This window comes from Lactuca sativa, chromosome 9 (assembly GCF_002870075.4).
Source record: "Lactuca sativa cultivar Salinas chromosome 9, Lsat_Salinas_v11, whole genome shotgun sequence".
Lineage (NCBI taxonomy): Eukaryota > Viridiplantae > Streptophyta > Magnoliopsida > Asterales > Asteraceae > Lactuca > Lactuca sativa.
Window position 1 is genome coordinate 18,458,115 of NC_056631.2, and position 25,506 is coordinate 18,483,620.

Genomic DNA, 25,506 nt, shown 5'->3' on the forward strand with positions numbered 1-25,506 from the left:
AAGGACTAATTTTACAGTTTTGTCTTTGTGGATGTCATAATTGCATTAATGGGTTGAATACATTCAAATTTTCAAGGTCATCCAAATACATTCAAAATTTCAAATTAATAAAACAACCTACTTTCTTTAGTAAATTTTTATTGATATTTTAAAGATATAATATTTTTGTTATATTAAATATATTAATATCTAATTAATTTATAAACATAATTAAAATATTATTGGCATGTAAAAGGAATTTCTTAATCACGAAATAAATCTCAATTAAAAATCAAATCCGTCGGTCAAATTAGAAAGTTTGTAGGACATTTGTGTGATTTCCTCTTAAAAATATTATAAAAGAAAGTTTAGAAATAAATATATAAAAGTTACAAAAGAAATTGTACGAAAAAAAGGTAAAATTTTGTAAGAAAAATTTAAAACATTTATAAAATATTTGATTTAAAAGCATTTGTATTAAAATTATAAAAAAAATTAAAAATTTATAAGCAAAGTTTAAAATATTATATTAAAAAAACCTATAAGAAAAAAATATAATAAAAATATTGTAAGATTTTATAAAAAACCGTAAGAAATTTGTAAAAAAAAATTGTTTATATTTAGACAATTTTCTTTTTTTTTGTACACATTTTATCATTTAACTTGTTAAATGTGTTCACATATTATCATTGTCACATGTTATAGTAGGTAACAATGGTAATATGTGAACACATTTATCAAGTTAAATTGTCAAATATATATAGAAAAAAAAATTAAGTTGCATACATTTGAACAAGACGAAAAGATAATTACCTTGTAACTCATTGCTCCTACATATACTCTTATCCAATTAAATGGTGACATGTATAACATTTAATGCTCATTTAATGAGATTTAACAATATTTTAGGATAATAATATGACACATGTCATCATTTAAATGAGTATGAAAATTGATAGGATCAAAAGATAGAAAAATATTTAATTTTTCTTATTCTAATTGTTATTGTTACGAGCCATTATATCTGGGGAGTATTTAAATAGGTTAGGGAAGATAAGGAAGATGTATAATTAGATATTTCGTATTGCTTGTATGGGATTTTTTTTTTCAGTGTCCATGTTTTCGGTGTCCATAAAGTATTATGGTATCTTCAATTTGTATTTTCTGATTATTTTTTCAAACTAATGAATGTTTAATATGCTTTTTAGGTTTCACAGACTATAACGATTTTCATAGAGCAAATAAACAAATCCTATTTTTATATATTTTTTTTGGGTTGAGTTGAATAAGAACAATGTTATTTTATTTTTTCTCAAAGCAAACTTGTCAATATTTTAAATCGAACAAAGAATGTAATTATCTGAAAAAAGAATTAGAATAAAATCAAATAATACCGGCGAGTGTATCTCCCCACCCTCGCACACAGTAGTTTGTTGGAGTCAACAATACCAGTGTGCTTCTCTCTCTCTCTCTCTCTCTCTCTCTCTCTCTCTCTCTAACACAAACATACACACACGCACTCCTGCGTGAGTGCGTGTTCTTCCGATTTCTTCAAATTTAGACTAAGTTCATGATGAATTTTGAGTATAAGTAATCTAATCCAGTTCAATCAACACATATACGTTGCATTTGAGCGTGTCAGATAAAATGTTGCTGAAGTTTCAGATGCTTGTTCATCTGTTTCACGTCAATTTCAAGTGAGCGAGTTCCGTTTTTCTCCTAAATTAACATCTCCTGTTTCTATATCATCCGAACTTCGTAAGGAAAATGCTGATGGATTTTCTCTGAAGAATGTTCTCGACGCATTGGCGGGGGAATTAGAACTGCTTTAATAGTTTGGACCTCTAATGACGACTCGGAGCTCAACATTCAAACATAAGATCTTCAGAAGCATTGTGCGTCTTAATGTTTAGAGGTGAGTTTCCATTGAAATTCTGGCGTGCGTGTAGTTTTGTTCGATGAAAAGTTCTCTTGCTTGTACGCTATTTACAGTTTAGATTTATTAGATTGAAATCTCGTTGTTTCGTCGAGAGTTCATGTAGTTATATATTACTGTTCATGTAATCATATATTAGTTAAATATGTGTTTGTTCGTGAATTTGTTTAGCGAAATTATCATCTACTTGCATGCCATTTGCAACTAGCCAAACTAGCATAAAATCTGTATATTTAATAAACAATTAATGCATTCTGGTTAGAATTATTGTTCGTTCTAAGTTTAGTTAGATGTAAAATGTTGTTCTGTAGAAAATTATCAGAATGAGATGATTGTTATGGTAATCTAATATTCCTAATTAAGTTCATCGATTAAGATTGACTAATACATAGATAATCTGTTACTGTGCAACTTAACATGTTAATTGCTTTGATTATGGTGGATTAGCTGAATGAATTAATCTGTAACTTGTTCACATGTACATGAAGATTTGCTAAACCAAATCGTTGTGTCTTTTCACTTGAAGCATGGGAAATCCACAAAGTTCAAGACTGATGCAATAGAATTTTCTTGTTTCCTACAGAAATAGACAGATTTAGGTTGCTATGATACAGAGATAACATGCTACAAGGAAACTTGCATTTGCATAACGGGCTAGCGGCGCAGCTTGTTGCCCGTTTGCCTTCAATCGATATGTATTGAATTCAACTAAATCATAAATAAAATTGACATATAAAAAAGATTAAAAAAAAAAAACTAAAATTAGATACATGCCTTTCCATTTATAGACAATTCATTTACAGCATTGATTTTATATTGGGTTCTCTTTTCATAAATTCCTCTTTTTCTAGATAACTTACTGTCACTATTATCCAAATCTTCTTTTTGTGTGGCTGAACCAGGAAAGACACTCGACATGGATCACCACAAGCTTCATTTGTGTGAAAAAATCCTCATGAAACTCTGCTCCAGTCAACTATTTTTGCAAGTTTTTGTCATAATTTCCCTTCTTCCTCTGGTGTTTGCTGACCTGAACTCAGATAAACAAGCTCTACAGGCTTTTGCAGCTGCTGTTCCACATGGTTCAAAGCTCCAATGGGACAATTCTACTAACATCTGCACATCATGGGTAGGCATTACATGTACACCTGATGCCACTCGAGTCCTTATTGTTAGACTTCCTGCAGTTGGACTTACAGGCCCCATACCATCCAACACTCTTGGAGAGCTTGATGCCTTGAGAGTTCTCAGCCTTCGATCAAATTTCTTGAATGGAAGTTTACCATCTGATCTCCTTTCCCTTCCTTCCCTCCGTTCTCTTTTCCTTCAACATAACAACTTCACTGGTAACATTCCAGACTTTCTTCCTCGCCGACTTCATATCCTTGATCTATCATACAATTTCTTTACTGGAAACATTCCAGCAACTATCCAGTTTCTCTCACGCCTTACCGGATTATTCCTCCAAAACAACTCCCTCTCTGGTCCAATCCCAAATGTCACATTCCCAAAACTCAAACATTTCAACATAAGCAACAATCATCTCAACGGTTCTATCCCTTCATCCTTCAAAGCTTTACCAAGTGCATCGTTTCTGGGAAACCCTTTCTTGTGTGGTGTACCTCTCAAGTCTTGTTTACACCATCCTCCTTCCTCAAGGAAATTCAAATTCCCATTATGGGCTATTATAGCAATTGCAGCAGGAGGAGGCGTTGCAGTTTTGGTTTTAGTTATTATCTTTGTCCTCTGCTGCTGTCTTAAGAAAGAAAGTGGTGATATACGTAGGATTGAGAGAGGGAAGTCTTTCACTAACAGAAATGGTCAGAAGCCCAGTGAGGAATTTGGTAGTGGGGTGCTAGATACTGATAACAACAAGCTGGTTTTCTTTCAAGGCTCTTCTTATAACTTTGATCTTGAAGACTTGTTGCGTGCTTCTGCTGAGGTGCTAGGGAAGGGTAGTTTCGGAACAGCTTATAAAGCGGTCTTGGAGGAGTCAACCACTGTGGTTGTGAAAAGGTTGAAAGAAGTAGCAGCAGTCAAGAAAGACTTTGAACAGCAAATGGAGATAATAGAGAGAGTTAGTCATCACCACAATGTTGTCCCTGTTCGTGCTTACTTTTACTCAAAGGACGAGAAGCTTCTTGTGTATGACTATTTCTCTGGAGGTAGCTTAATGTCCCTCTTACATGGTAAGCATTTTGTTAAAAATCCAATCTTTCTTTGTCTTTGTGAATTGTCATTACTAATTTACAATAAAACCGCATGCAGGAAACAGTGGTTCTGGGAGAATACCACTAGACTGGGAAACTAGAATCAAGATCGCCCTTGGAACTGCAAGAGGCGTTTCTCATATCCATTCTTTTGGAGGCCCAAAGTTCAGCCATGGAAACATAAAGTCTTCAAATGTTCTTATCAACCACGAAATGGATGGCGTGATTTCTGATATGGGGTTAGTTCCACTCATGAACTTCCATCCTGCACCATCATCATCCCATGCTGCTGGATACCGAGCTCCAGAAGTTGTTGAAACCCGAAAACACTCTCACAAATCAGACGTATACAGCTTCGGGATCCTCCTGCTTGAAATGTTAACTGGGAAACAGCCAGTTCAATCTCCAGGGAGAGGAGAGATGGTGGATCTGCCTAGGTGGGTTCAGTCAGTGGTGAGGGAAGAATGGACAGCTGAGGTTTTTGATATCCAGCTCATGAGATTTCATAACATTGAAGAGGAGATGATGCAAATGTTGCAGATTGGTTTGGCTTGTGTTGTCAAGTCACCTGATAGTCGACCCACCATCCATGAAGTTGTGAGAATGCTGGAGCAGATCCAGTTATACAACTTTGAAAACCGGCCTCCCTCTGAATAAATCAACCAAATCCAGAGATTCAGATGTGCAGAGTGCAGACTTCATCATTTCAGCTTTACACAGGTTAGTACGTATAAACTAGTTACTGAAGAAACTTAGGAAGAAAAACAAAACATATATTTGATTCTCTAATACTTAGATACTTACCCTATGCCTATCAGATTTGTTTGTGTACACGCATGGACTTGATTGAATAAGTTGCTTGCTTTAAACAGTGAATTTGGTTCAATTTCCTCAATCTTTTTGGGTTTCTGTTTTTCACTATCTTTAAGCTCATACTCATACATGCATTTATGTTTTATACCTTAAACGGTAAATGAGTAAAATTTGGGGATAATCTCTTAAATCTCATAAAGTATACTTAAATGCTTCAACCTCCTGAAAGGTTTTATCTAAAAAAGTATATTATTATCTTATTATCTTATAAGTATAGTTTGTATCAGCATATTTCATTGTTTAGTTTTATAAAATACAAAAAGTGAAGGACAATTTTTTTCCCGGCCTCAATTAAATTATTCAACTGTTTTGATCCGTATTTAAAATTATTTGTTATAAGGTATAACCTTAGACTGTAAGTGTTTATTTTGACAGCTCTATTTAAAACCCATTTCTTTTATTCTACTTGGACAATTTTGATTTTTTTTCTCTATATTTTGGGATATATTGGATAAAAAATGTGATTATTTTGAAATTAAGTTGATGATAACACCTAAGGTTGCCAAATCCTCGTATATGAAGTTGAAACTTAACTTGGAGATCCTCATTTTCACATCAAAAAGTAAAGCTTGACATCAACTTCACAACACAAAAACTTCTACGAGCTTACATAATACATTAATACTTGACATCATTATGCGGAATACTTTCTTCCAATAGCTAAACCATAGGTGTCATGTCGCTTACCATATGCTTACAATATACCAAGCTTGCATGCAAGAAAAATACAAGCTTTACAAAAGTAATTGAAATGTGCTAGGCTGAGGTGCACAAAAAAAAAGTAATTGTACTATCTTGTATGCCCAAGAAACACGTTTCTAAAAACTTAAAGTAGAAAAATAGCATTTGAATTTGAACCCTAAAACAATCCGAAGACTAAAAATCTTGCCTATTTCTATTAGATATGTTTTGTTTTCTGTTTTTAGATTGAATGTATTGCAAATTCTGTTTTGTTATTTTTCAAAATCAAAAATTATATAAAGTTTTTGGTTTTTTCACGCGGTCTACATAATCCGGTTCCTAATCCAACTCTCTCCGTTTGCATATTTTTGCTAGAAACCGGTTTGGCCAAAATCCGATCAAGATCTAGAAAAATATCAGTTTGTGCACTAGGTATTTTACTTGGCCCAAAGTTTTTGCCTATTTTCTTCTTTATTTATGCTTAAATTTTCTTTCAAATCCTTACAAGCGGCCCAAAACACATATTTTGAATTAGGTTCAGTGGCAAAATATAATAAAACCCCTTCAAGAGATATATTTTTGCTTATACGAACATACAAATTTTACCACAACATAAAAATTCACTAATCGTAAAAAATTTAAGTTTCTAGATTTAGGATCAAAATCGACATTGTCCAACAGGAGAATTTCATATACCATTTTTAAACCTTCAAAATATAATATTTGTCTAATTTTTTTTTTTTTACAATGTCTTTGATAGTTTATAATTATTTCTTAGAATTATTATAATAATTAAATTTTTTTAACATTTTATCCTTACGTCTCTAATAATGAAACATCTACTTTTAAATTATTGAAATGTTGCTTTCTTGACAAACAAATTGCTTCATCTTCAGCCTTTTCCATAGAATGTATGAATTTATTGCTTAATTTTTGTTGTTGAATATTGTCATGTTGTAAATTATGGATATTTTAGATATTATTATTGATAGTTTGTTGTTCAAGAATGACATATCATATTTCAATATTTAAGAATGACATATATGATATTTTGATGTTTTAAAATGAAGGGAAAAATAATATTTAGAAATTAAGTTGTATACATATAATATTTTAATGTTTAATAAAAGTATTTGAAATTCTACTCTCCGCAAATTAGATGACAACTTTTAGTGGGTTAATAAATGACTCTCTCTAGCATGATAATTTTTGATTGGTGAATAATATAGAATCAATCTTATAAAATGGTATATTTTCCGGTCCACTAAATGAGAAACATTCAAAACAACATATGGTAAAAATAAAGAAGCACAATGTGCAAGAGAAAAGAGAAAGAGGGGAGCAACGAGTTGACGAACCTGCTTGAAGCACCAAAGTTGCAATACCATGTGTGGAGGATTGATTATCTTGGGGTGCCTCCCCGTCCTTCCCATTTATTTTTAACCATTTGTGCACCTTTAGGGAAATCAACTTTTAATTTAACTGGTTATTTGCTTCTGCTCTTTTACATGTTGGTTCCAGCCAACACCATTTTTTCATATAACTCCATCAACCTAATACATTTTTAGTTAATATAATATTAGAAAAAAAAAGGTTTCTGAATATCATAACAAATCAAATATACACATCTTTAAAATATGTAATTTCGAGGTCAACAAGAAAGTTGTTTAGGTATAATCTAAGAAATCAATATCTGGATTTTAGATGAAATCAGAGATACATAAAACGATACACTTATTGATTTTTATGTTTTCGAGAAAGAAATTTTGTAAAGAAATTTTGTGTAAAAGATCCGTTCTACCAAATTGAAACCGCATATGTAAAGTCATTAGAAGTTAAATCTTTTTTTGAAATGGAAGGGAAAGTCATGTGTGCTCCCAACAAACACGTCCGTTACATATGGAAACCATTACGATTTGAGGCGTTGTCATGCACCGGTCAAAAGCCCCAAAATACCACACACATCACATAACACGGTAAGCACGAAACTTAGTGAGTTTCTCAAAATACCACACACATCACATTAGCTACTCGAGGCTAACTCAATACGACCCTCTGGTCAATGTGTTTCAGTGGAGACCCTCCGATCCCACAACTCGGGTGGACTCTCCGGTCCTAACTCAATAAGCTCATAATAATAATACTCAGCATAAATCACAAAGATATAATGCAGAATATCACAATACACAGATAAACACATAATACATCTCGGTCACACAAAGATACCACTCATGGTAAGTATAGTGTGTCACACCCCCAAACCAGAACAGCGGAAACGTTCGGGGGCGGAGGACTTCATGTAAGTATCACAACACATGCAATATAGTAATCCAAGTACAAACAATCATTTCATTAATAAGTATAAGTTTTACATAAGTGTTTAAACATTACATATTCAAATACCAAAGTAGGTACAGTAGAAGACAAGAGTCACGGTACGGTACTAGGTAGTCTTCGCAAGAGCTTCGGGAGTGTACCTGTCTACTGGATTTCTGAGAATACAAGTTATTTGAAAAGAGTAGATCAGCATTTAAGCTGGTGAGTTCATAAATATTTTAGTTATGTAAAGTATACTCTAGGTTCTTTGGAAAAGTTCACTGGTTCCTCCAGAAAATCCTATATTTCCTGAGGTGATAAACTGATAACCTCAATAGTTTCCCTCTGTAATTACTTAGTTTATATTAATTATGTATAACCAAATATCGAACTGACAGTGAAATGGGTGTATCTGCCCTAAGCCCACCACCAAACAAGGAACAGGAAGTAAGGCGGAAGTCACACATTTCACTGTCAATCGGATATTACTTATATATATACCTCTGATGTAATAGCTAAGGACTTATAGAATTAACCACTAAAGGTCTTTTATGTTATAATAGTTTACAGAGATTGAATGACTAAGTTTCATTTGATAAGTGGTTTAATTCCATAACCCGTTTCATTTGTAAAAGTGGTTTAATCCCATAACTGTTCCTTTGTAAAAATGGTTAATCCCATAACAGTTCCATTTGTAAAAGTGGTTTAATCCTATAAACCGTTTCTTTTGAAAGAGTGGTTTAATTCCATAAACCGTTTCATTTGTAAAAGTATTATTAGTTATATATGTTCAATGGTAAAAACCTTAGTATTAATCCTGGAAAATATTATATTATCCATAATACTGCTTTGTGGTTTTAAATGTTCAAAAACAGAAGTACAAGTATATTTACCATACTTGATTTCATGATACGTAGCTTTTACTGTAAGTAAAAACTACAGAAGGTATATTTGGTCGGGATGTAATTATCTTTTCTTACGGTTTTAAGAGAAGTATATTACTTAGTAATTCACTCATTGTTTTATCCATGTGAGTTCTATTAACCATACTAATATGACTGATATGTCTGCGGCGACATTCTTCAGGCGTCGGAATGGAATGATATTTGACACCCTAGGCCTGCCGTCCAAACTGTAGCGAACAATAGAGATGCGGGATTGTCAGTCCTATATAGATCTATACACAAATTCACGCTCTCCCTACAAGAGATTCTGGTTAATAGGTTAGGACTTAAAGTCGTACTTAGATAAGTACACCTTGAAGGTTCTCACAAATTTATTATTTCAACGAGATTTACGATGTATTATTACCCCGTGATTGCTAACAGTGGTACTCTGTATCGTACCTTTGTTAATGCAAACCCGGTATGATGTATTATTACCCCGTGATTGCTAACCCTGGTACTCTGTATCGTACCTTTGTTAATGCAAACCCGGTATGATGTATCTTTACTTCTTTAATATGTTATTCGTATATTAAAGGCATTATACATATCCTGGTATAGATAAATGAATTGTTGGTAATTTCCTTGGAAAGTATACAGTCGTGAATCATACTTGTATATTTAGTTTTGAATCATAAATTATACCAATTATAATTTATATGCTCTAATCTAATTAGCATGATTTCTCATGGATGAACACATTTGCTCAGCCCGATACAAAGGTGGTGATACCAAAAGGAGTAACCTTTTGTACTCATATATGTATAATATATATATATATATATATATATATATATATATATATATATATATATATATATATATATATATATATATATAAAGAAGGAAACGACCTTCGGACAAATAACACAACCTTAACTCCACATCCAAACAAGGAAAAGGAAATAAGATAATTCATTAGTCCTAAGCCCTTCAAATCTTATTTATATATTTATACATATATAAACATGATTTTTGGCATTTATAATTTGAAATAGTTTATAAAACATTTTTCAAAGAATTTAACGGGGCTTACATGACTTTAAAGATTTAACATGGCTTTAAGTCATTTTGGATGTATTTGGTAATTCTTAAAAGCATACAGAAACTCTTTGTGTGATTATTATCACATACAGTTATTAACACAATTTAATATTGTTTTAAACTTGTATTCCCTCCTAAAAAGCATTTAAAAACCATTAAAAAGGTAATTTATAGGGGTATGAACTCACCTTGATAAGCGGTGATTCGGGCAACGATTCGTTTCCCGGAAAAGAGTTTGTTTGACGAAAAACCAGCTCAAACTGGGTAGAGTTTCAACAGGAGAGAGGATGAATTCTTGAGAATTCCGGGGCTCTGGGGCTTGCTTCAGGCTTTAGACGTGATACCAGGGCCTTCGGGGGTCGTGAGAAAGTCGAGGGGTGAAAAGGTGAAAAATGGTGAAATTTGGGGTGAAAAACCTCTCAAATCCAAGAAGTCTCGCACCCTTTATATAGGGGTGCGAGGGTGCGTCTCGAAGAAGACAGGTGGCGAGGGCGAGGAGTCAGCAGCCACGCGTCGGATAGGAGGCTAGTACACGAGGCGAGGCTTCGGACATGGCAGCTTCTGAGTGGACCGGACTTTGGTCCAATAAGAGAAGGCCACGTATGCGAAGGGTGTGTCCGATGTGAAGGTGTAGGCTTCTTACTGGACCGCAGCCGCGGTCCAATCCGATGGTGACACAGCGATTTGCGGTCCAACCCGAAGATGACACGTGGAAGCCTCGCATGCGAGGGTGACGTGGCAGAATAGTGACTACGCGATTTTTCTCGGTTTTTGAGCCAAAAACTTCTAAAATTCATAACTTTTGCATACGAACTCCGTTTTTAACGTTCTTTATATGCACGCGTAGGTAAAATTATACTCTACGACTTTCATTTAGACTTCGTCGGCTAATTTTGACTTTATTTTTAATATTATTATTTTTAACAGACCGGGACAGGAAAATCCGTTAAGAATTCATAACTTCTTCATCCGATGTCCGTTTTCGTCTGTCTTTTTACCGTTGTGCTACTTTTGAAGAGACCTTCGATTCTCGTTTAAGTTGCGTCGGCTAAATATCGATCGATTTATATTTCAAATTTTTAGCTGTCTACTGCTAAACCGAAACTTCGAAAAATCATAACTTCCTCATACAAAGTCAGATTTTGACGTTCTTTTTATGAACGTTCTCGGTTTAACATATTATACAACTTTTATTTAGATTGTTAAGTCTAAAAAAACTTTTATTGAAAGTTCGCTTTTTACACTGAATAGTGTTTTGCCGGTTTTATCGCGGATTTCCGATTGATCATAACTTCTTCGTTATAACCCGGATTTTAGTATTCTTTATATTTTTGGAAACCTTTTTACAATCTCTACCACTTGGTTCATCCTAATTATGTTTATTGATCAATTTATTTTTGACCAAAATTTGACTGGTGTCACATTATCCCCCCGTTAGAGGGAATTTCGTCCCGAAATTAAGTCTAAAGTGATACTCATGGACTAGGTCTAATCTTCCCTTTCTCAGGTCCCCAGTTTGTAATCCAGTGAACCTTCACCAACGGGATAAGACTTTGCGTGGTTCTTTAGATTTCCCTATCCATGGTTTTTATTGGTTCTTCTACAGAGTGTAGACTTTTATATAACTTGATTTCATCAAGTGAAATAACAAGTGTTTTATCATATAGACACCTCTTAAAATTAGATATGCGAAAGATGGGATGAATGTTATTAAGTTTTTGTGGTAGTCTAAGTTTAAAGGTACAAGACCAATTCTGGTAATAACCTCAAATGGTCTTATGTACTTTGAGTTTTGTATTTCACGCTTTATAAAGCGCATCTTGTCTTTCCTGGGTGAGACCTTCATATGACAAGGTCATCAATCCTGGAATTCCAAGGGTTTTCATTTATCGAAGCCGTAGTGTCTCTGGTTAACTCTGGAAGCTTTATGGAGCTTCCCGATTCGTATTTTGTTTTTAGTAGTTTCTCGGATGAATTCCAGATCAACGAGGGTGATGTGTTGAAATTGGATCGCTAGCTAGTTGCATATTACCTAATTTAGTCTAGTGCAGATGGGATCTATACTTGTGACCACATAAGGTTTTGAATGGAGCAACTTGAATGCTAGTGTGATAATGGTCTCGACTAATTGGTAAATGGGTATCCCATTCTTTACCATAGTTGATCCCATTGAATCATGACTACTCTAGTTCCTAGAGATTTTTTTTAGTGACGGTCTGAACTAGAAGATGATTCTATTATCTCAGTGGAGATAACAGATATTCGCATACCGTGCTCTCACACGTTCCAGTTATCTTCTCTACTAGCCACATTTTCAGGTCTCACGGCTTCCTGTTGAGCCTCCTTACTTTGTGTGGAGAGATTTGAATGGGTTATCATAGTCAATGATTGGAACTATGACCTAGGTACTCTTTTCGACTTAAGGTGTTAGTTACTATATTGGCTTTGTCAAGATGATAACGAATTTCAAATTCGTAGTCATTTAGTAGCTCGACCCACTGTCGTGGTCTCATGTTGAATTCTACCTGGTAGAATACATGATGCTGGCTTTTGCTTCGAAGTTCCTGATCAGACTCATACTTGGCTCATCCATCATCACCTCGTGTATACAAGTCGTATATAATTTAGATTTCCCAAAACGTTCAGATGGGTGACTCTGCCCCAGGTCCACAACCAAACAAGGAACATGAGATAGGCGGAAGCACACATCCTTAATCTTGTTAAGTCTAACTTATATACCACCCTCGTGTATACACTTAGCAACGATAGATCAATTTAATGAGTTCTTAGTCTCTATTCTTGAACTTGACCTGCGGTACAATGATTTTCCTATGAGATCTATTGAGGTATTTCAGTAGTTACTGACTTCTAAGACTACTTCTGTGCTTTTCGTTTGAAGTTTCCTGTCTACTAAGTAGGTTAGAATGGTGTGGTACTCTTCTCATGGGTACTTCTGAAGTTTTGAAACGAGAGGAAACCTAAGGGTTTTTGTGTTATGGATTGAAAGAATTTCATCTTACAGCTGATTAAGGAAAATTTCTCTTATACAACATAAGAATTTTCACATGGTAAGGGCCAGGCCAAACCATGTCGAATGAGGATGTCAGAATTTTCTCGATGAAATAGATATTAAGTCGTTCTGGGATGAATGATTACTAGAATGATATCCTAAGTACCTAAGTTTTTCGCGCTTCTGGTTTTATTCTGTTATTATCACTACGAACCCCTTTTTGATTCGAAGTTGGCGGGTACTACCAATACGAGGGTCCTGATAATTTGAAATTATGAACTTTCATGAAACGATCCTTACTAGGTCTCTCTATAATTGCTTGGTGCATACAAGTCATGTATAATTAAGATTGGTAAGACCTTAGACTAAGCAACCCTGCCCTAAATCCACAACCAAACAAGGAACAAGAAATGAGGCGGGATTACTCACTCTAAGTCTACAAATCTTAATTATAAATGACCCTTATGTATACACTAAGTCATCATAGCTTACCTGTTAGGGTTTCAAATTTTTATATAAGTGTTATGATTTAGTTTGGACGGAAAAGTAATCATAATTATAAATAGTTATCGGGGTTTGGAAGCGTACCGAAATATAGCAAGGTTCTTTGATGCTTTCCCATGTATTGGGATCAAAATCCTCCTGCTCCCCCGTCGTTCTTCTCTGTTGGACAGTCCCTCTTGTAATGTCCTATTTCACCACAAAAGGTGACATATGGGAATGATTCCAACATCGGTAGTTGCAATGATGAACTTGACCGGAGTTCTACAGATGCGGGCGGTATGCCCCTTTATGTTGCATTTATTGCAATGCAGGTCTCGACAAACTCCATGATTATGGTAGGTACACTTGCTGCAATGTGGGAGGTTTCCTAAGTACGGCTTGGTTGGTGCTAGAATAACAGGGCTGATGGGGGTATTGACTGCCCCAGTTTGTTGCCCTCTGTTAGGTTCTTGAGTTGAACAACTCCTTTTCAAGTTCTCGAACTTTCGTGTAAGGATATTAGGCTTAAGGTTCGAGGTGTCCTTACAAGTAAGTACTTGTGGCTGTACTTGATCATCACCACGATCAGGTTTACCGATAGCATTACTACTAACATTTGCATTGTTAGCATTAAGGTGTGCCAGGACAGCTGTTACAGCTGTTGTGACCGCAGCTTGAAACGTAGCTGCATCTATCTGAAGGATTGGTGTTTTGCTGGTGGGTTGGTTACACTTCTTTGGAGGCATGATTATGTTATATGATAAGAAAATGAGTTCGTGAGCGACTATCGTGTCTCTAGATGTATTCTAACCATTTGTATCTATGTATTAATCTTTCGTTTTGTTATATTGTTCTTAATGATTCGACCTACATCCCTATGATGCAGTCCTGGTAAGGAATATAGTTAAGTTTCTTGAATGGTTAGGAACCGAGTATCATCCGAACTAAGTTACCTTCGCTTGGTGGATATTGTTTCCCAATTTTCGAATATATTCGAAAACAATTCATAACAGTGTCTACATAGAATAGACTTATGAATTTGAGAAGTAATCACCATCAATTAAGATTTCGTGATCTGATTTATGGTCATTAGATATGACAGGAAAAGAGGATAAGCTCCAAACCTAATGTGAGTAATGAAATCAATAATTCACTAGGTTGAACCGATTTACTAGTTATTACTTAGATGAAATGGTGCTCAAACTCTTCACATGAATCATGTGTGGTTTTCCTTTGTTCTCCATTTTATTCTCTCTTGGTATTGATTTATTCTCTCCTGGTATCTATACGGTGTTTTTCTCCTATGTAGGTATATTGAATTCCCGAGCTGTCTTACTTCCGATTCTGACCCTGGTCCCCATTGCTTCGTAATGAAGATTTTGAATCTCTGAAGTTCATGCGAATATCTCATTGGTGTCCTTAATAGGGTAAGGGCACTAAATGATTTCAATAGTCTATGTGCTTCTCATATGTTTCTTTCTTGGGATTCCCCTAATGAAATTCTGTTGGATCCTCCTTGACTCTTCTATTGATTTCCAGAGTATTTATCTAAGGGGTTTATACGAGAATGGGAATGTCTAAAGAATCTATGAGAAAATTTAAATTTTTACAAAGGTGATCCTTCCTGGTCCTCCTATAATCACATGGGGTGTACCGATTATATATAATCCAGATCAAATATACCTTCGAATAAGTAATCCTACTCTAAAATCACATCCAAACAAGGAAAATGAAGTAGAGTGAAAATCACCTATTCTAAGTCCATAAAATCTCGGCTATATATAACCTTAACGTATCCAGAAAGGGTCATATATAATTAAGATTTTTAGACTTAGAATTACCTATTCTAAGTGTACGCTTAGAATTACAAGAATACACTTATAGATATTAAGATTACACAAAATAAACATGACTATTTAAAACTTGACATTTTTGGCATTTGTAGAAATATCAGAGAAGATCTACAAAAATGAGATTTTTCTGGGATGAATTCAACATTTTTGCGGATGTTGTTTAAGAAAATGTCAGATTCATATGAAAAAAAACCAATTTTTATAGAACTTTTTGATACTTTCGCGGATAACATCTATGAAAATATTAGGTTTCAGGTAGATCAGGGCTATTTTATGTGCGGATTTAGAAAAAAAAATATAAACTTTATTGGTAATTTTATATTATGTTGTTTAGAATATTATGCGAAAACCAAAAGAGAAAAAAGAAAATAATATTTTCTACCTTAAATAGGAGGAGACCATAATAGACCATTAAACTCGGCCAAAAGTTAGATTTTTTCAACATAGTAGGAGATTTCGGTAGCCCATCTTCTCATTTTCGTAGGTAGAACTCTAAATTCTTTAGTTTTATTAAAAAATTAAAGATTTTCATATTTGGAGCTTAAAGAGATTTTCACAAGTCTCACATAACTATTTTGATCCATCTTATAAATTATAACTAAAATTTAAAAAATAATAAACAAAATTAATCTGCTTAAAAGAAAAATAAAATCTCTAGGATTAAAAAAGTTCTTAGATTTTAAAGAAAAATAATAAATTTTTTGATTAAAAAAAGATATCTCTGGCGTAAAAGTGGGCCGAAGTTGGAAAACGAGAAAAGTCGCCTTTACAGTCCGACGCCCGTTTATCTCACGCCAACTTTGTGGGGCCCGCAATTGAAAGAAAATTCTAGAAGCTGATCGCCCTATAAATTTGATACGCTGTAAATTTAAGCCAAACCCTAGTTCCATTTCGATCTATTGCTGTCTCTGCTCCTCAAATTGTTACACCACCAATTACAACAGTTTTGCTTCCATATATCTTCGATCAGGTACTTCCTCCTTCACGTATAAAGACATATAGCTGAATTCTATTATCTGTATATGTAGTATACGCGACAATCAAAATTTGATTGTTTGTATGCACAGGGTTATGGTAGTATAGATCTCTGATTGCTCGCTTGGGTATTTTGATTGTCGTTGTGTCAATTGTCTCGTGGACTGATTTCTTATTCTTATTTGAATTAGGGCGTGGTTAGACGGTGCTGATTTTTTGGCTGTGCACTTGCGATCTGCTTTTACATTTTGGTGAGAGTAAAGCTCTGAGATCGTAAGTAGCTCTGGTGATGGCGTCGAAACGTATCTTGAAGGAACTCAAGGATTTGCAGAAGGACCCTCCTACGTCATGCAGTGCCGGTAAAACTACTTGTTTTCATTCTTAAGTTTAATTCTCGTAAGGAATCATGTTTTGCCATGATTGATTTGTGCTAGAACAAGTTTATATTGTTTGATTGCAAGTAAATGATGTTTTAATCGGGTGAAAGCATGCTTATCAACAAGGTTTTGGTTAGGGGGTGTGGGTAATTCAGGGAAACCATTTTTGTATGGTATCTAATGACCCACTGCAAGTATATATAGTTATACATAGAGCTTAAGGAACCAAATATTCTCTGTAAACGTTATTGTTATCCTGCAGTGGATGTTGTGCGTCCTCTTGTTATACTGTGTCAATAGTGGCTGAATGATAAAGATGCCTGATTTATGATTCTTTATACAAAATTGATCGCTCAATGGAATTCTTTGAGTGAATACTATTTAGGTGCTTTTACTTCTCTTGACTAATGACATCGAGGTATTTCAAGGTTGATATGTTAAATAAATAACTTGTGATCACATATGTAATCCTATTTGCTTAAGTAAGTTGACAATATCTGAATGATAAGTCTTCCTGAATTAGATTCTTTGTATTGAGAACTGATCTTAGACCTTAATATATGCATAAGCTGATGTAATTTTGTTTATTGTTATTATAGGTCCAGTTGCAGAAGACATGTTTCATTGGCAAGCAACAATCATGGGACCTAATGATAGTCCATACTCTGGTGGTGTGTTCTTAGTTTCAATTCATTTCCCACCTGACTACCCCTTCAAGCCTCCTAAGGTAGATTTGCTTCTTCTGTTTTTTTATCAAACATATGATTTCTGGTATTCTTTTAGGTCCTTGTACTTGAAAGATTAAAGTTTGTAGAGTTTGATTTTCAGGTTGCATTTAGGACGAAGGTGTTCCATCCAAACATCAACAGCAATGGTAGCATATGCTTAGATATCCTCAAGGAACAATGGAGTCCTGCACTAACAATCTCCAAGGTCTGGTTTTGATCTTCTGAATATTTGTTTCTTTTAATTATTTTTAAAAGTTTTCTAATGAATCTGTGATGACATACAGGTGTTGCTTTCCATTTGCTCATTGTTAACGGACCCAAATCCTGATGATCCGTTGGTGCCAGAGATAGCTCATATGTACAAGACTGATAAGACCAAATATGAAGCCACTGCTCGTAGCTGGACACAGAAGTATGCAATGGGATGAGGATATGATTGATTCATATTTTTGAATCTGGATGAGATATGGGATATGATGGATGGTTGAAAGAATAAAAATTGTTAAGCTTTTTCATCACTTTTTATTCTTCAAGTTGAAATTGAAATGTTAATGAAATGGTTGTTAAGATTTGTCTTCTCATCTTGGTATGTGTAATATTGGATTTTGATTTACTGACTAAAAGACGTTTAGAAAATGTGTTATTGTTATGTTTTCCAATCATAAGCAGTTTCTTCCTGAAAACCATCCTCAATCAGTCAATCTTGCATATTCTATTTTTTTTCATTTCGTTAGTTGCGATAATCTAATAGTTCAGATAAAATCTTTTCAACTATTGTTCTTAACGGTAAGTCTGTATGTTTAAATCTGTGTGCATCTTATATATGTTTTTTTATCCTATTAATTAAAATTTCTTTAATAAAATATAGACCTGTCTTCTTTGATTGTAAGAGTTTCAGCTGTTTAGTTTTTCTTGTATCCTATTCTTAATCTAATCCATTAATATCTAATCCATTAAGAATCCTAAATAGACTTGAACCCATGAAAATAATATTTTAAATTTTTTTTCGAAATTTTTTATTTATTCTGTATTTTAAAAATATATATTATTTTGATCTCCAAAAATAAATGGAAATGAATGAAAAAATAAATGGAAATAAATGAAAGGAGGGATGTCCCTCCCCGCAAAGGTATTGAAACAGTTTGTATAAAAAAAATTGATGGTTTTTTCACATCTATTAATTTTTTTTATGAATAGAAGCACATGATAAATGTTATGAAGTTTTTTGATGCGTTTATATTTATCAATGACTTTATTTTCTTTTTAATGCACGTGGATCGATGCAAAACTTATAGTTATGTGTTATTCTAACGTATTTAGATTGATCTACAACTTGTTTTTATGTGTATTTTCAATGTTTGATTGTGGACATCAAATTCTTGAATTATGAATGCATGTATGTGTAGGAAAATACAAAAAAAAAAAAAAAAAAAAGAGAGAAGAATTATAGAAACCGGTTTACTTGGATATTGAACCGGAAACCGATCACCATACTGGTTGAACTAAAAAAACCGGTTTTTAAAACATTGTTTCTATTGCTGCTGAAGACCAAAAACGGCTCCCCCTGATCAACGACTGCAGCTTGCTCTTTTGCCACATGTTGTAATATCGAACCAGAAAATGAGAGAAACCAAGGGAAGCCACCGGAGCAGCCGCCTCCGCCTCCGATTTCCTTCTTTAGATTAAACCAAGCACCGATGGTGCCCTCCATTGGATCGACAAAAATTACCCACATCTTCTTCTCTCCCGAATCGGAAAACACTTCAACCTTTCTGTAACATCCCAAAAATACGGTTCAAAATTTTCAATTTCAAATTAAATAATTATAAAATCACTTGTCAGAAAACAATCGTAGTATCACTCATATCAAAAGCCAATGTATCGATAATCAAAACATATCATGATAAAACATCATTAGAGTATAAATCCCAAAGATCTCTGGTCCGAAAAATGTACTGTGATTCGATGCGATCATGCCTGCTCCTTTCCCTTCGAAGAGGAAGTACCTGAAACCAAAATTGAAAACTGTAAGCACAAAGTTTAGTGAGTTCCCCTATCATATCGCATACCATATAATAACATACCGTCGGTCATATCTATGTGTTGGGCCTACCCTGTCAGGCATATCTGGGTGCTCGATCTACCCTGCCAGGCATGTCTGGGTGCCCGACCTGCGCTCCGGTTTATCTCAACAGGCTACGAGGATTGTTTCACCCCTACCACTACCACATAATACATAGCATAAACATACTATCAGGCATATTGGAATGCCCGACCTACCCTCCGATTTATCTCAACCGGCTGCGGGGTCTAACCTACCCTTCCTACGACTCACATAATATCATAGCATACTGGCGCATAAAGCATAATAAATAATGGCATACCAGACAATTATCACAAAGACAATTATCTCAAATATAATCAACTACTGGTGGGTCGTCATTGGTGCCTTCGACCCACTTCTACTGGAAGCTAACTCACCTCAAATGTCGTGAAGTAGCTGAACTGTCCTCGACTCTGAAATCAACTCCAATCAGACTCCTACACATAAAGGATCTCCTTTAGTTACCCTTTCATACCCATAACCCCTTAAGGGTCAACTTTGGTCAAAGTCAAAGTCAAAGTCAAAGTCAACACCTTTGTCAAAGTTAGCCTTCTGGTCAAAGTCAATATTTTGGGTTGACTCAACTCGCCGAGTTGGTCCATCAACTCGTTGAGTTCCATGATTCATAAACCCTAAAATCGCGATCCAACTCGTCGAGTTTTTTCACAACTCGTCGAGTTCCTCCTGTCCACAAAATCAGGGCTTCTCCAGTCAACTCGTCGAGTCACCCTTGAACACGTCGAGTTTTGCCCTTTACAGACTCGAGACACTTCGACCCAACTCGTCAAGTTCTTCAGTTTGTTAAGCCATCTTAATAGATTAAGCTCCTATCCTTCAGATCTAAGCTCCAAACTTCATCTACATATTGAAAGTGTCCTTTTACGGGTAAAGTTTCCAACTTTACCCGTTAATAGCCTTCCTTAATGGGTTTAGCTCAAACCCTCACTCTTTAAGACCTATATCTTGATCTAAAAGCCATAATACTTCAAGCTAAGGCATAAAAACATAGATCTGGACCCTAGACACTACATGAACACGTAAAGTCTCTGACTTTCTCTTCATGCATGGCCTTTTGGAGCTTAAAAGACCAAAATGACATCCTAAAGCTTGCATGGGGCTTCAATGACCATAAAGTTTGCACCTTTATGCCATTAAAACCCTTCTAGACCCTAGATCTGAAAGGGTATTTACTTGGGACGTCCAAGTCCCAAAAGCTTACATTCTTGGACCAAAATATGGAGAAAATGCCCTAAAACTAGATCTAAGCATACTATAGGCAATATAGGAGCTTTATGCCTATAATGAGTCATAAATGAAGCTAGACTTATGGATCTATTCTTCTCCAACACGTCCCTGCTCCTTCTTCAAGTATCTTCTTCTTCAAAACCACAAGAATGCACCAAAAATGGCTCAAAACTCTCAAAAGTGTATTAGGGTTTCGTGGCAAGGTTTTGGGATGATGGAGGCTGTAAGTGAGGCCAGCCTTTGGAGTTTAAGGTGTTTAAATAGGGTGTAAAACCCTAAAAATTAGGGTTTCATTCTGCCAGTCATACTCGTCGAGTTGAGGCTCTCAACTCGCCGAGTAGACTTTTCAAACCGTGTCCAAATCCATTCCTACTTGACGAGTTTGGGGCCTACAACTCGTCGAGTTTCTATATAACAATGAATAAATTTTGAATTTAATACATACCAGGAACTGGGCGTTACATTTTCTCACCATGACCTATATCCTCACTATTAATGCTTCCGTCCTCTCAGACTTCGGCGCCACTTGTTTTGTTTCCGACGACATCCCTATATGCTACGACCCCTCTTTCACCTACAATTGCACTGGTCCAAATCTCTGTCTCATCCAACCCGACATCTCCTGCAGGTTTCCGCTTGTAAACAACGGTTTCTGGCTGTAAATCTTTTTAGTTTTATTTTGATTTTGTTGGGGGAGATTTGAATCGATTATTCGTTTGTGAGATTTCTTTCATCTTTTGTGAGATGTAGACATAACCAGGTGGTAGGTGCTCTCGACAAATATTTTTTTTGGTTGTATAAGTCAAAGTCTCTTTCTCTTCTTCAGCTATGTAAGTTGGGTGTTTAACCAGCGTGTCACTATCTCTCATCTTTTCTTCATATGGGTTTTGATTATTACATATGGTTATTGTTTTCCCGTCACAAATTTGCTTCAAAACTGGATAATTTTATCGAAATTTGGGGAAGAATAATAAAGGAAGAAAAGCAATGCAATTGTGAAAAAGAAAGTTTCAATCAGTGGAATCAATGCTACCCTCTGTGGTAAATTCAATCAAAATCCTGACAGTTGTATTTCTCCAATATTTCTTCTAGTTTTAGGCCCTTTTCTCCGGTTGTCTTTGACGAGACTAGAACGACAGAGATGTGAAGGGTGTAGAGGTTATTGGTAGTAGAGACATAGCTATTATGAATAATTGAAAGAAGGAGGCTAGGGGTGGTCGACCAGATACACCAGAGGAAGAAGGTAGCATGGAAGAATGGTTAAAACCCAAATGATTTCTTTAAATTAAAAAGAAGGTAGCATGGAAGAATGGTTAAAACCAAATGATTTCTTTAAATTAAAAAAGAAGATTTTTTGTTATATGTTTAAAGAGAGTTTTATTTTATTTTATAACTCTTTGGTATTTGTTTTGCCGTATATTATATTAGAAAACTTTTTTTTTTCTAAACCATTTTAATATATATCAGTCAATACATTTTTATGTTTTATAACTCTTTTCCCAATTAATTATATTTTATTTTACTATATTATTAAATTTGATTTTGAATATATTATTTCCTACTATTTAGTAATACCTATTAAATATTTAATGACATTTTATTTAAGAAATATAAATTTTAATAACATATCATAGGTTGATCATTGGATATCTTTTTACGATGGACAAAGTCATGAGTTTGACGTGACGGATAGGTGCAGTACTGTCGACGTATTAAGTCCGAGAAATAGATATCTTAACCTGCTTGCTTACTCTCTTTCTCTCTCTAACCGATCAAAAATTCAATCTTTTTTTACAAATATAAATAGCAAATACCCGTTTCTACCATTAAAAATCGCATATTCTTCCATTCCATTTCATCATTCTTCAATTACATTCATTTTCTCTCCAATGTCATTCGTTTTGGGATTTTCAATTATCGTGTTTGAATTTTAATTATTTTTTTTGTTTTTTTTAGTTGTACTATTCTATGTTTTAATAAAAAAATTTATGTTTAGTTTTATTTTATTTTTCATAAATTCAATTTAGTAAAAGTTTAAATTAAAAAGATAATAATAAATAATTTAATGAAAGCATGAAAAAAGAATATTTTTCATATGTTGTGAGATAGGACGGACAAAACTGAAAGTAAAAAAATAATAACATGAATGTGATATGAAAAATTCATTAGAAAGGATGAGAAAATCTGTTCTTAAAATTATGAAATTTAAAAGCCTTATTAATAGATGTAAACCAAATCTATGTTAAAAGTGTAGCACCCGGTTCCTGGTACGTAAATCTTAATTGAGTATTTTCCTTCTTTTAGTCTTGGACTCGGCGAGTCATAGGTCCGACTCGCCGAGTGGATGCGGGACCCTAAGTTGTCGACTCGACGAGTCCATATCCTGGACTCGGCGAGTCACAGCTGTTGGATGAAACCCTAAGTTTCAGGGGTTTGCACCCTATTTAAACGACTTAACTGCCTCTAGCCAGCCCCATTCACCCTTAGAGCCCGGTATCCCTCGTTCTAAGCCGTTTCTTGAGAGTTTGAGGCTTTTGTGTGGGTTTTTGAAGGTTTTGGAAGGAGGAAGGAAGTAGATCCAGAAGAAGGGAAGCCATCCAGGCATTATTGTGTTCTTCCAGCAGTTCCTTTGAGGTATAACCCGTTTTCCCCATGATTCTATGCTTAATACTTCATTTGGGTCCTTCTTGGTCAAATCCCCAAGCTTGTATGTGCATTATATGTCGTAATAAGATGTTTGGCCTCTGGATCTAGGCAAGATTGAGCTCCAGGAGCTCAGATCTGTTAGCTTTATGGCCCCATGTTGCTTGATAGCCCTAGATCCACCCTTTTGAGACATTTTGAGCCCTAAAATCCATATTGGTGAATATCCACACGTAAAGTTGGAAACTTTACGTGTGATTCGTGTCCTGGAAGTCCAGATCTATGAATGGCATGGACTGGAATCGAGCAAATCCGTGTATTTAGTAGGTGCATGGCAACGACTCGGCGAGTCGTTCATATGACTCGGCGAGTCTGTTCGCGAGTCTTCGAGTTTGTCCCCTTTTCGTAATGTCGAGTGAGCAGTGAGTCACGGGGTGTGACTTAGTGAGTCGGAAGCTTAACCCATCTATGGAGGTACTCGGCGAGTCAATGCCCTGACTCGGCGAGTTCAAGGTAATCTCCTTAGATCAAGAACAGACTCGACGAGTTGTTCATACAACTCGGCGAGTCTCAGCATGAGTGTTCATCGGATGAAGATGAACTCGACGAGTTGTTCATACAACTCGGCGAGTAGGATGAAGGACTTGAATATTGGTTAAGAAGGCGAACCCGTCGAGTCGTCGCCTAACTCGACGGGTAGGATCGGGATTCAGGGCAGTCGTTTGGGTAGGGACTCGGCGAGTTGGAAAGCCAACTCGGCGAGTCGGGTCAACTGAAAGTTGAATCTGGCTTTGGCTTAGGGCAAGGTCAGGGGTAAAATGGTCATTTTACCCAAAGGACAGCGAGCAGTGTTTGATTGAGTATATTGTGGGAATTACAACCGGAGGGTTTCCGGAGCAGCAGCAGCAGTAGTAGGTGATCAATTCCCACACAGACCAACAACCATTTCGAGGTGAGTTTCCTTTCCAGTAGGAACGGGTCTAAGGCACCAAGGCCGACCCGCGTAGAAGAGATGCTAGTACTAGAGTGTGGGCCGAGCCCGTATCTTTGGGTTTAATCAAGTATGATATATGTGTTAATATGATAGAGTTGCTTATACTTGTTGTCTGCGTGATACTTGTATGTTATGGGTTAGCGGTTGAGTGTGGGCAGGGCCCGTATCTCTCCGAGGGTGGAGTGTGGGCTAGGCCCGTACCTCCCAGATAGCGAAGTGTGGGCAGGGCCCGTATCTTCACAAGTGTGGGCGAGGCCCGTATCTCCCGGCTAGCGAAGTGTGGGCAGAGCCCGTATCTTCCCGAGTGTGGGCAAGGCCCGTAACTCCTAGCTGAACATTGGTTGTTATCTGTATGCATGGTATGGGGTATTATGGGGGAACTCACTAAGCTTTGTGCTTACAGTTTTCAGTTTTGGTTTCAGGTACCTCCTCAGCTAGGGGAAAGGAGCCGACGCGGTAGCAGCATGTCACACACACACTCTCCGGTTTCCGCATTTACGAGCTTCACTGGGATAGATACTCTGATATTCTGATTAGTTGTATGTTTTGGTTTTCAGACATGGTTCACTTTACGTTATGGTTGATCAAACGATAATTTTAGTTATTAATATTTTCTAAAGTAACGTTTTTAAACAAAAATTTTTGGATGTGAAAATTTGGTCGTTACAAAAAGTTAGAGTAAATTATATGAATCGTCCCTCGTGTATGTTTCAAAAAGTAAGTTTATTCGTTATTTTCAAAAATTAACTCGGATTGTCCCGTTTGGTTAAAAAATGTACTCTTCATCCCTCATTAGTTTAAGTTTACATGTTTCGTCCCTTATGGGACATAAAATGACTATTGTGCCATTTTGTATTTCTTTTTTATTTAATTTAATCTTACTATAATTATTATTAATTTAAAAATAAAAGAAAAAACAACACCCTTCATACATAACGCCAACATCCCCATCCACCCCACCCCACCCCACACCTCCTTTTACTGAGCTCCCCCCCCCCCCCCCCCCCTCTTCTGTTAACTCTTCAAGAACCACCGACCACCATTTCCGGACAACCACCACTACAGCACACCACCTGCATCTCTCAAATACCATACTTCCATCTCCACCTTC

At 35.6% G+C, this 25,506-nt stretch overlaps 1 protein-coding gene and 1 pseudogene across 1 annotated transcript; both read left to right on the top strand.

Annotated features, from left to right (window-relative positions):
- Positions 1 to 1,034: 1,034 nt before the first annotated feature.
- Positions 1,035 to 5,020, top strand: LOC111876533 (probable inactive receptor kinase At5g58300; annotated as a pseudogene).
- An 11,121-nt stretch (positions 5,021 to 16,141) lies between these two features.
- On the top strand, positions 16,142 to 18,092 carry LOC111876532 (ubiquitin-conjugating enzyme E2 28). Its single transcript, XM_023873082.3, has 5 exons — positions 16,142 to 16,299; positions 16,496 to 16,663; positions 17,281 to 17,408; positions 17,510 to 17,614; positions 17,694 to 18,092. The coding sequence occupies exons 2-5, from the start codon at positions 16,594 to 16,596 to the stop codon at positions 17,835 to 17,837; spliced, it is 447 nt and encodes a 148-aa protein (XP_023728850.1). The 5' UTR covers positions 16,142 to 16,299; positions 16,496 to 16,593; the 3' UTR covers positions 17,838 to 18,092.
- Positions 18,093 to 25,506: the final 7,414 nt, after the last annotated feature.

Coding starts and splice junctions, on each gene's coding strand:
- LOC111876532 (XM_023873082.3), top strand. CDS start 16,594: ATGGCGTCGAAACGTATCTTGAAGGAACTCAAGGATTTGCAGAAGGAC. Junction 16,664..17,280: donor TCCTACGTCATGCAGTGCCG/GTAAAACTACTT, acceptor TTGTTATTATAG/GTCCAGTTGCAGAAGACATG. Junction 17,409..17,509: donor ACCCCTTCAAGCCTCCTAAG/GTAGATTTGCTT, acceptor TTTGATTTTCAG/GTTGCATTTAGGACGAAGGT.